At 40.4% G+C, this 12,006-nt stretch overlaps 3 protein-coding genes across 3 annotated transcripts; all 3 read right to left on the bottom strand.

Annotated features, from left to right (window-relative positions):
• Nucleotides 1-72: 72 nt before the first annotated feature.
• Nucleotides 73-2,530, bottom strand: LOC111340315 (BTB/POZ domain-containing protein 6-B-like). Its single transcript, XM_022947143.2, has one exon. It carries the CDS (start codon nucleotides 1,769-1,771, stop codon nucleotides 449-451), a length of 1,323 nt encoding a protein of 440 aa, XP_022802878.1. The 5' UTR covers nucleotides 1,772-2,530; the 3' UTR covers nucleotides 73-448.
• Nucleotides 2,531-6,078: 3,548 nt separating this feature from the next.
• Nucleotides 6,079-8,557, bottom strand: LOC111340321 (BTB/POZ domain-containing protein 6-like). The gene has a single exon (XM_022947149.2). The coding sequence runs from the start codon at nucleotides 8,232-8,234 to the stop codon at nucleotides 6,864-6,866; it is 1,371 nt and encodes a 456-aa protein (XP_022802884.2). The 5' UTR covers nucleotides 8,235-8,557; the 3' UTR covers nucleotides 6,079-6,863.
• A 1,890-nt stretch (nucleotides 8,558-10,447) lies between these two features.
• LOC111340316 (BTB/POZ domain-containing protein 3-like) lies at nucleotides 10,448-11,908 on the bottom strand. Its single transcript, XM_022947144.2, has one exon. It carries the CDS (start codon nucleotides 11,845-11,847, stop codon nucleotides 10,525-10,527), a length of 1,323 nt encoding a protein of 440 aa, XP_022802879.1. The 5' UTR covers nucleotides 11,848-11,908; the 3' UTR covers nucleotides 10,448-10,524.
• Between the last annotated feature and the right edge of the window lie 98 nt (nucleotides 11,909-12,006).

Raw genomic sequence — 12,006 nt, 5'->3', positions numbered from 1 at the left:
ATTTTTTGTATTTCATTTCCTCTTTTGCCTCTTTCAGTTCATAGCTCTGACAACTTCAAAAGGTAAGCAGTATTTCTGGGGCTATATTTTTAATTTGACCGTTTACATTTACAAGCAAGAGAAAACATACAAAATATTTATTTGAATAAAACAACATTTAGCCACCAGAAACTTCTTCTGCACTGATCAAACTTATTATTCTCTATATACACAACTGGGTTCTCTAACTGACTCTTGAGGATCCCATGTAACAAGTGTTCTGGGTAAGCTTTGATTGAGTCCACTTAGCTATTTCACTTGTAGTATTTATCAGTCATGATCAGTGTTTGTCAAAAAGTTCACAGGCGTACACTTGGTCATCCAAGAAGATTGATCCAATACTACCTGACCTATTAGACCTTCACTGGGCTCTACATTAATAGGAACGGTTCGGGTAACCTTGGAATCTCTACTTGAAAACTGAAAAAAAGATTCCGGGAAATTGTCCTCTTACTTCGTTAGTCCCATTATAAGTAATGTTAATTTTCCGAAACGTAAATCGCACTCCCTGGCACTCCACTAATGTTCGCCCATCTTCACCGTACCACGATTTAGGGCCCTCGATGAGCGACTTTAGCTTGTATTCTTTATTTGCTTTCAAATTAACAGGACGATCGAACATTACATCAAAGCCGTAATAACCATGGGTATCGCTTTTTTCTGAAGCATAAATTCCTGCTCGACTCACAAGCGAAGTGTTGTCTATGGGATCAATAATGTCTGTTGTAACTGTATACTTCCTGCCTTCGGAGCCAAAATGCTGAACTCCGTAAACCTTAACAGGCTTCTCGACAGTAAGAATGATACAATCAGCATTCCCAGTGTAATTCCAGTAACTCGCTGGCGCACAAAACGTTTGAAATCTGCAGCACTGGTACGTAGTGGAATCAATTCTACAGGCTTGTAAGAATGGTAAAGGAGTAGCTAAAACACCATTGTAGTGTTTTATCATATCGCCGACCTCTTCAAAATTTAGGATTCGAGAATCGAATACGACAGATGCAAAATCCTTCTGTGGTATCAAAGGAAAACGTATTCCTTTCACAATATCTTCTCCAAGAAGTCGTCTCTTTGTCCCTCCATAGGAAGTAACCCCTTGTCTTTCGCATTCTTTTGTGGCCCAGCGATCAACAGCTTTAAACAGTTCCACTTCCTCTACATTCAACACTTCTTTTTTCACAACAGATTCTACAACAGATCGCTCAGCGGAAAGAAATTCGTCTGACGTCATCGCTTCTTGGGTCTGCTTCTCAATTACTTTCCAACATCGATCTTCCAAATCTTTATCTTCAAATTTCTGAGCGTACGGCAAAATACAAAACACGTTCGAGGCCTTCAGGTTGCCACGAAGATACCCTGTGCATTTCTCGGTTAGCGAAGGCAGCATGTATTTGTTCGCTAAGTACAACACTTGCATTACATTACTTCCGCTTAAATTCACTTTGTCGCTGTACAAGAAACGAAACAGCTCCAACAGACTCTCGTACTCACAGTCGGGCAGTTCAATAGAGTCTTTAGTTTCCGCCATTTGACCATAGAACATGGCGAAGAACACAGGACTACTGATTGCGAGAACAAACTTGTGAGCTGGAATCACCTTCTTACTTTCGCTTTCACCAGTCGACACTGGAACGACAAACTTCACATCACTCAGTAACTCGTTGTTAAAAATGAACGCAGTTCTTTCGATGACAGTGGGAAGTTTCGTTTGCCAATCATCTTCAGCAGCCATTCTTACGTTTGTTCTCAGTTCTCTTCACAAATTAAACCCTTTTGAATTCTATGGACTTTTCCTGTGTAGGGAAACAGTTCTTGTCACACAAGTTACGAAAGAATAAATTCCTCATTTCCAGGCTCTCCAAATCTTTGACCACGAAGTTATGATAAACAAACGGTTTCATTCTGATATATTCCGAAGGTCTCAATAACATTGTTGTTAGATGAATCTGACTATTTAGTCGAAATGAAAAATATAACAGAATTTCTGACGTATTACGTTTTTATCATCTTTTTGCATCCATCATCAGTCCTGAATGCTGAATGTGAAACTGGATTGAGGAGAGGGTCTCGAACGGGAGAAGGGTACAAACAACCTTTTCCAAATCAAATGTTAACATTTTTGTGCCTAAAAGAATGTTTGAGTTACTCCTTGCCTTTCACATTCTTTTGTGGCCCAGTGATCAGCAGCTTTGAACAGGTCCACTTCCTTTACCGTTAACTTTCTCCTTTTGACAACAGATTTAACCAGAGATCGCTTAACTGTAACAAATACGTCTGACTTCACAGCCTCTTTTGTATGCATCTCAATCAAGTTCCAGCATCGATTTGCTAAGTGTTTATCTTTAAATTTCCGAGCGTATGGAAGGATGCCAAAGACGTTGGATGCTCTCAGGTTGTCTCGCAGATATTCTGCACATTTCTGAGCGAGCGAGGGTACTATGAATTTTTTCGCTAAGCACAACACTTGCTTAGCGAATAAACTACCTCCGTAATTACTTATTACACATTATTTGTTACTTACTTATTACACATTACTTCCTTACTCACAGTCAGGCAGGTCAATAGAGTCTTAAGTCTCTGCCGTTTGACCATAGAACATGGCAAAGAACACAGGACTACTGATTGCGAGCACAAACTTGTGAGCCGGGATCACCTTCTTTCTTTCACCTTCGCCATTCGATACTGGAACAACAAATTTTACATCGCTCAATAATTCAGTGTTGAACATAAATGCAGTTCTCTCAACTACAGTTGGGAGTTTCGTCTGCCAGTTATCTTCATCAGCCATTGCTATGTTCTACTTCTATTTCTATGTTCATTTCTCTTCACAGATCGTATTCGATACATGGGCAAGTAAGCCGTCGCGTCGTGACATTTTTTCCCCCCTTGTCGCGCGGAAGAAAAGATTCCTTGTTTCCAGGCTCTTCAGATCTTTGCGCGTGCAGTTATCTATGTTCGTATGCATTTAATCGGTTGCTTCCTTTTTAAATGATACATTCTGAAGATTGAAGCTTTATGACTCTGACAAATTCAATCGAAAAAATATAACGTAATTCATTCAAAAAGATATTACTTTATGACTGGCAAACGTAATTGAAAAAATATGACTTTCTTCGTGACACTTTTTTTATTATTCTCACTTCAACAACCTGAATGGGACAACTAAATGAAGGGGGTAAGTCTCTCACCAAACTGTGGTGCTTCGACGGTGGAGGTATAACAAGATGATTTTGTTTTGTCAACTGAGTCGATAATGTAAACTGGCTATTGTCACAAAGAGTTTCTAAAACTGACGCTTGGAGCATTATCCATTCGTCATTCGCTCCGACGAAAGGCCTATGTCTTATGCAAACAACAGAGGTAAGAAAGCCAGTAATCAAACTGTTCTAGAGTAAAACAAAATTTTGTCAATGGACTGGCCCAATCAATCTTTCATCAAAAAATGACTATATACAAGTCTAGGCGATCTCGATTCAATGAAGAGGGATTTCCGGCAAATGACCTTTTGTTAGCTAAGAGAATGGTTTGTTTGTAGGTCTGCGCTGTGATTGGATGATCTTAATCTCCTCTTACCGTGTAACTTAAAGTTAGTTCAATTCTTTTGAGTTGTCCTAGTCGATCTTTCGAGCCACAAGAGAACTTAACTCATTAACTCCCACAAGTGACCAAGACAGAATTCTTTCTTACAATATATATGGAAATAAGTATCAAGCAGACAAGTGATGAGAATAAAGAAAACTAGCATACACTGCACAAAGTGAATAGTGCTTTTTGCGCGCGCTGATTGGTTACTGAGTTTGGAAGTGAGTAGCAAGTACTATTCAACTCTGAGCCGGGCCGAAGACACAAAATTGCGCGTCAAGAGTTTAATGCCCATCAAGGTTCTCCCAGCAGACAAAGAACGTACTACTGTAGTCTTAGACGCCCTACACCTATCCGACCAAGATGTCCTCCCTGTTCGAAAACGGACTGTATCACTAGCAGCTCTCGAATAAAGACCCGACAGAACGTCTATTTTGGAGTGTCACTGAGAAACTGAAAACCTTGAAACGAAGCGGATATCTATCAGAGGCTGTCGACAACAAGATCAGACCACGACACAACTAGCAACCTAGAATCTACGGTTTACCAAAGATACATACAGCTGATGTACCTCTGAGACCAACTGTATCACGCGTGAACAACCTCGCATGAGATATATGTCCGCTACTTTAGCCAACAGAGGGGGATATTGGGATTCTCAATATTGTGGTTTGGCTATTTTTTGGATCGGTTTTTCGGTTTTTGTGCCTGCCCAAAAAACTTCGGTTTATCGGTTTGAGTGTTCATCGCGGTTTGCGGATTTTCCGTTTTTCAGCATTTGGTTTTCGGTTTTCGTCAAAAATACTAACGGTTTTCGGATTTCGTATCCGATGTTACTTTCGGTTTTTCCTCTTTCGGTTTCAGTTTCTCTTATCTCCCTTCGATCTGGGCGGCAATTAAGCGCCTCCACTGCTCTCGAGCACCCGCGAAACCTCATTTCGCTCACTGGTCACCACTGTATCGGATCGTACTTTTTTTTTTGGCGCTTTGGCGGTTTTGGATGATTTTGTATACGGTTTGTGATTTCTAACAGACCCCAGTGCTCCCTTCCTACCATCCTATCCCTATGAAAAGGTAGCTCAGATTTTACGGTGCCCAACTCACTACAAATTGTATTTGCTATCAGCGGCGCAACGATTTAAAAAAGCGAGATCATGGTGTCTTTTGACGTAGAATCAACGCAGCTGAATGAGCAGCTCTACAGAAACTGGACAACGATCCGAATCTACCTAGCCACGCGGCACTAACACCTAGTCAGACAGCAGACCTCCTGAACTTCGTATCGAGATCTACAAGCTACCAGTACAACGGATCAATTTACAAACAAACAGAAGGCGCAGTTATGGGGCGTCTGGTTTCCACTGTTATTGCTTATTTCTACAAGGAGAATTTTGAAGAACTATCAATGACATTATTACCCCACAAACCTAGGCTCTGGAAACACTACGAAACCTTCGCCATCTCTGCCCGCGAGAGCGTAGAAAGCTTCCTACAGCATCAAAACTACTAACAACCTTCCATTCGATTCACCATGGAGACAGAAAGCAACAACAAACTAACCTTCCTTGACACCGTAGTTTCAAGAGAACCTGATGGACGCCTAACCACCGGCGTGTAAATGCAGGAAGCCGACGCACACTGACCAATACCTAACGGATGAATCACACCATCTGCAATCAGTTAAACGCAGTTTTGTAAAGTGTCTTTACGAACATGCAAAACGTCTAGTAACAATCCGCACAAGACTTCACACTCAACTAACAACTTCAACAGGAATAGTGGAATAGAAATCCAAGAAGCCTGGATGCCAACGATTGAAAGACACAACAGCAGGAGAGCCGTGCAGCAGCGGTCCGCCGAGGGAATTATCCGAAGTTGTACCAATCATATACGTGGACTTCCATCCAATCACAGCTGAGCACAACAGTCTATAGCTGACGCGTTCTTAATCGACCTCATCGCCTAAAGAAGACTAGCATTCGAAACTTCGCGATCTACATCCGAAGTGACCACATCGCAAGATATACGATTATACCTCTCTTTCTAAAATACATCGCGGTCGGAAGCTAACAAATGAATCATAAGTGTAAAAGGAGGAGCAAGTACTTTAAGATATCTTTAAGATGTCGTCGCTTTACAAAAGGTTCCACAGATTCTCCTCTAGTAATGACATGACTAACTGGATACCTTTTGTCTCAGCCGCATTTGAAAGCGGGTTAAATATTCCTTGAATAATTCTAAGTAGCCTTGAGGCTTCTCCTTTAGTAAAGCCTCAAGGCTTTGTTAATGATACGAATTAAATGTGTCTATAGAGAGGTAGGAACGCGTCGTAAAGATGGCAAAAAAATTAAGTAAGTCGGTCACTTCAAGCGTCGGCGGAGAGGGGGCGGATAAGGGAATCGACTGTTTCAAAAACTCACTAAATAACTCGAGACAACACAAAAAAACAAAATAAAGCTAAATTTATTTACATGACTGTCAATAAGCATATTTGGGAAATTAAGGTTAAGAATTCCATTATTCAGGATTAACAAGTTTCCCACGATATAACTAACTGCAGACAGTACTGTTTCGGCCTTCTGGGCCTCATCAGTGCAGTGCTAATGCTAGGATGGAGGAGAACCAATATGGTCACCCCAAACGACCCAACCTTTGTGGTATCGTCTAAGCCATGCCAGAGTGCTCAAACTAGAGTAAACCAGCGAGCATGCGCTTTAATCAAGTTCAGATCGACCATTGCAAATTACAACAATTACCGCTGATATCTAATGAGTAACTTCACGAGGCCTGAGAAAAACCTGGAAGGTTGCCTGCCTGCGTTAACAACTTGAATAAATGCTTTATCTAGTCTTGAAAGTCAGTGCTCGTGGTCATCAAGCGCCGACTTGCGTACTGAACTAACTCGAATTTGAACGATCAACAAGACATCGCTCACTTCACATGGCTTACAATCAACTTTATTAATAGTTTTCTGATGACGTTAATCAAACGGACCAGAATCAAACGACCATTTGGTGCGTTTTAAAGCAAAAAAAGTTACATTAATCTAAAACTAAGAAAAATGACCGGTCATGATAAGTTTGAAATGCATTTAGTTTTTAATTTCAAGGTGGTGATTGCCTATGACTTTCTTTCGACTACTTTTAACCGTAAAAAACGTGTCTTCAAACCCTTTTGACATGAAAGAACTCATTGAAACTAAAAAAATAAAAAGAGAAACTACTTAGTAGTGTGCTCAGAAATTAGCTGAAGATGAAGACTGGAAACTGGCCGATTGTTACTAAGGTGCCATTAGAATCATCGTCTGAGTCACTGAAACTGAATTGTACCCCTCCTGATTCAGCGGACATTTGTCCTTCCGCTCCATACCATGATAAAGGACCCTCGATAGCAGATACTAAAGTGTATTGTTTGTTTGCTTCCAACGAAATTGGACGGTCAAACAATACATCAAAGCCATAATAATTGTTTTTAACTTCCTTTTCTGCGGTGTAAGTTCCTGATTCTTTTCCAAGACAAGAGTCGCGGGTGGTATCTTTAATATTAGTGGAAACAATGTAATCACCACCTTTAGAACCAAAGTGCTGAATTCCGTGTAAGGTGATTGGCTTGTTGACCGTAAAATTGATGCTGTCAGCCGTCGCACCATTGTAAGACCAAGAACCACCGGCGGTTGTGGCTGTAACACTGTAATACCCACCACCGCCTCCACTGCACGGAGGATTGAACTTTTGAAATCGGTTACAACGGAAATGATCAGTTTTACCCCTTGCGCTTTCCATAAATGGCAAAGGTAACTGAAGATCCCCGCTGTAATGTTTGATCATGTGTTCAACCTCAGAAAGAGTAAGGATTTGAGAATCAAGCACAACAGACATAAACATCTCTGACATCAGTGGAAACCGTATTGCTTTAACGATCTCATCTCCAAGAATTTGTCTCTTTTGTTCTCCATTAGAGAGGGCCATCGGACTTTTCTTTTCACATTCTTTTGTAGCCCAGCGATTAACAGCCTTGAACAGTTCCACCTCCTTCACATTTAACACTTCCTTCTTCACAACAGATTCAACTACAGATCGCTCAACTGTAACAAATTCGTCTGACGTAAGAGCTTCGTTTGTATGCCGCTCAATTACTTCCCAGCATCGATCTTCTAAAGATTGATTGCTAAATTTCTGAGCATGCGTCAGGATACAAAACACGTTGCACGCCGTCAAGTTGTCGCAGAGATATTCTGAACATTTCTCAGCGAGTGAAGGCACCATGTATTTATTCGCCAAGTACAACACTTGCATCACATTATTCCCGCTTAAATTGACTTTGTCGCTGTACAAGAAACGGAACAGCTCCAACAGACTCTCGTACTCACAGTCGGGCAGTTCAATAGAGTCTTTAGTCTCCCGCGCCATTTGACCATGCAACATGGCAAAGAACACAGGACTACTGATGGCAAGAACAAACTTGTGAGCTGGGATCACCTTTTTACTTTTGCTTTCACCAAGCGATTCTGGAACGACAAATTTCACATCACTCAGTAACTCATCGTTAAAAATAGAAGTGGTTCTAGCAACGAGAGTTGGAAGTTTCCTTTGCCAGCTTTCTTTAACAAACATCGCAGTTGTCTTCTCTCAGACTGACTCTTTCTGGGTCTTACTCGCACAATCGGAAGTACGATTCGAGGCGACAGTTAGCAGACATCAATATTTTCTCTCTGTTATAGAGAAAGTGAAAACTGCCCAGTTATGTTACATTTAATCCGATGCAATTGATATCCTTCAACAAGTAGCTAACCCAAATAACTGGCAACTAATCCTCTGTAAACGTTTTAATTTTGTATTTTTGTCTCCCCTTAAAAGCTCAACAGTGTCATAACACTTTCTTCAACAACCATTTGCTTTTTTCAGTTCATCGCTCTTGCAACTTCAAAAGGAAAGCCATGCATGTTTCTACACGGTTTTCTTTTCTTTTCTGTCATAAGTGTTTATGAATACAGTCAACCCGGGCTTAGCACAAGCGTGAGGAAAATAATAAATTATGAAACAGATCTCATTTACAAAAGGGAAGACAGTTTTACCAGTGGTGAATTAAAGATATTACACACAACTTCAATTCTCAGAATTTTGCCAGTAAAATCGGTAATCATTCCATTTTTCGATAACTATAAGGATATTACTTATTAACGATCAAGCCGGACAAGGTGAAATAACAAACGTCGTCTTTGTGTGACTCGTGTCAGCGTAAGATGGTCAGTGCAAGAACTGTCGACAAAAGCTTTTTGTACTTTTGAAAATAAAAGGAAAGTCCCACGGAAGTATAGAGGTTTTTATTTCGTTTTGTACCACGACGAAGAGGTCTTTGTGTGACTCTTGTCAGCTAAAAACGGGTGCAAGAAATGCTGATGATAGCTTTTTTTGTATTTTTGAAAATAAAGGGAAAGTCCCACGGAAGTAATGAGATTTTCATTTCGTTTTGAAAGACGACGAAGAGGTCAGATGGAATGGAACTTTCCTAAGCTTATGAATCAAGGGAAAAAAACCCCTTTTGACCAGTTTCTACTCAACTGTAATACGATGTGTTTGTTTTTCATCCTTACAATTATTTATTTCATTTGAAGGAAGGAGTCGTCGTTTTCTTTGCAAACTGCACACCCTCAGAACAGTGCAGCTTACAATTGCTAATGAGCTCTATGTGATGTAAAAAATGAAACCTTCGGCTCCCCATTGTGTTAACTTTTGTGGTCAGAATCTTAATGATTTGTTATCAATTTTCTCAACTGAATTCATGTCCATTACCAGTTTGGAAGCTCATCGATGCGTTTTTGTTTCTAATTCCTCTGGAGCCTTATCGCGATTTTCTTTCTTCTTTCTTTTGTTTCGCTCATTAATTTATTTATTTATTTATTTTTTAATTTTTAATGAGAACGGGCTCACACAGGTCACTCAACTTAGTAAACACATCGTGAGAGTTCAAAGCATAAACTTTTTGAGCAGTTTTGTACTCCAAAGACTGCCATCCAATTTTCCTCATTCCCTGCTGATTTCTATTGCTTTTCCTTGGTAAATTTTATCAATATTGGAAAATTCGAAAGTGACAAACTATTAGGGCAAAATCCAACTGAACTACCATGACGCACGGGCATGTTGATCATTAACGGCAGCCATCCACTAGTGTGAAAACGTAGTTTTTTCTCATTATTCTCTTCTGTCCGCACTTTATCATCATTTTACCACGACGATTCATAAGAGAGGATTTTTGTTCGAAAGCTAAGGGAAGGATGCCGAGTTTTAGGAAGGGAAGAAATTGCTGAAAACTCGGAGAAAAGGGAAAAGAGAAATTAAGTGATATTTGGCAATGGGAAACGGAGGAGATAAAAACTGAATTTAAGTTTAGGTCACGAGCGTCGGGTCTATGAAAACGTTTTACAACTATCCCGTTACTTGTGGGAGGATTCTAGATATTAGAGAAAATTTAATGTCTTCGCTGCTTTGTTTTCATTCTTTTGTCCGTTGTTTGTTTTCTATGATCATACAATGAATTAATCTAATACAGCCGCATCTTGCCCCAAATACATCAATTTGAAAGGCAGTCCGTTTTATAAGCATGAAATTTTCGAAGTTCGCATACTTTAGCCTGGGAGGGGGGGTGGGGCCTGGAGAATTCTGGTTGTCTCACAAAAAAATTTACTTGTCCCCCCCCCCCCCGTCAAGTCTCTGTGGAATTCTAACGATCTCCCCTAATGTAATGAATGAAATTTACAAAAGCATTCCAATATTTGTGGCGACTTATTCTCTTCTGAACACGTTAAAGGTCGTAAAGAATAAAAAAATGTATTCAAGACTTTTTATTTTCAACCACTTTTAGCAGCGAAAAACAATCCAAAAATAATTTCCTAGTACCTATGCTTTAAGTTCGACTAAATATGAAAGCTGGAAATTGACCTCTTGTTGCCGAAGTTTGATTTGTACTCTCCACTGAGGGTGTAAAATTGACCTGCCCTCCGGGGAATTTAAGAGACGTTTGTCCCTCTTCTCCATACCATGATGAAGGACCCTTGATAAGCGACACAAGCCTATAGTTTACATGAGACTCCAAACGAATTGGAGGATTAAACATTACATCAAAGCCATGATAATTATTAGTCACGTCCTTTTTTGAAGAGTATGTTCCTGATTCCTTTCCGAGGCAAGAATTGTGGGCTGTAGCTTTAACTTCGGTAGAAACAGTATACTTTCCACCGTCTGAGCCAAAATGCTGAACACCATGTAACAAGACTGGTTTGTTGATTGTAAACTCAATACTGTCAGCTCTATCTTTGTAAGTCCAAGCTTCCCCATAACCACCTGCACAATTGAACTTTAGAAATCGGACACATCGAAATAAAAGGCTCCTAGCGGTATCCCCAAATAGCAAAGGAGATTTTAAAACGCCGCTGTAATGTTTCATCATGTTTCCAACCTCATGAATAGTGAGGATATGGGAATCAAATACAACTGACATAAAATCCTTCTGTGATATCAATGGAAATCGTATTGCTTTAAGAACGTCCTCACCAAGAATTCGTCTCTTTGTTTCTCCATCAGGAGTTAACCCTCGCCTTTGAACTTCTTCTGTGGCCCAGCGATCGATTGCCTTGTACAATTCTACTTCCGTCACGTTCAACTCCTCTCGCTTCACAACAGATTCAACTACAGATCGCTCAACTGTAACAAATTCGTCTGACGTCACAGCTTGGTCTGTCTGCTTCTCGATCACTTTCCAGCATCGATCTTCTAAATCTTTATCTTCAAATTTCTGTGCGTGTGGCAAAATACAAAACACGTTCGAGGCCTTCAGGTTGTCACGAAGATACTCCGTGCATTTCTTGGCAAGCGAAGGCACCATGTATTTGTTCGCCAAGTACGACACTTGCATCACATTATTTCCTCTTAAATTCACTTTGTCGCTGTACAAGAAACGGAAAAACTCCAACAGACTCTCGTACTCACAGTCAGGCAGGCTAATAGAGTCCTTGGTCCTCGCCATTCGACCATAGAACATAGCAAAGAACACAGGACTACTGATTGCGAGAACAAACTTGTGAGCTGGGATCACCTTCTTACTTTCGCTTTCACCAGTCGACACTGGAACGACAAACTTCACATCGCTCAGTAAATCGGTGTTGAAAATGAACTCAGTTCTTTCGATGAGGGTGGGAAGTTTCGTCTGCCAATTATCTTCAGTAGCCATTACTTTGTTTGTTCTCAGTTCTCTTTACAAATTAAATCCTTCTGAATTCAATGAACTCTTCCTGCACCCGATTCGCTCGAAATTAGCCGCTTACATGCGGATTTAATTAGCATCAAATTAACGCATGCAAGCGGTCAAAGTAGGGCCTATTTACCTATC

Source organism: Stylophora pistillata, chromosome 10, assembly GCF_964205215.1.
Source record: "Stylophora pistillata chromosome 10, jaStyPist1.2, whole genome shotgun sequence".
In the NCBI taxonomy this organism is placed as follows: domain Eukaryota; kingdom Metazoa; phylum Cnidaria; class Anthozoa; order Scleractinia; family Pocilloporidae; genus Stylophora; species Stylophora pistillata.
The sequence above is the reverse complement of the archived record's forward strand: the minus strand, read 5'-3'. Positions and strand labels throughout refer to the sequence as shown.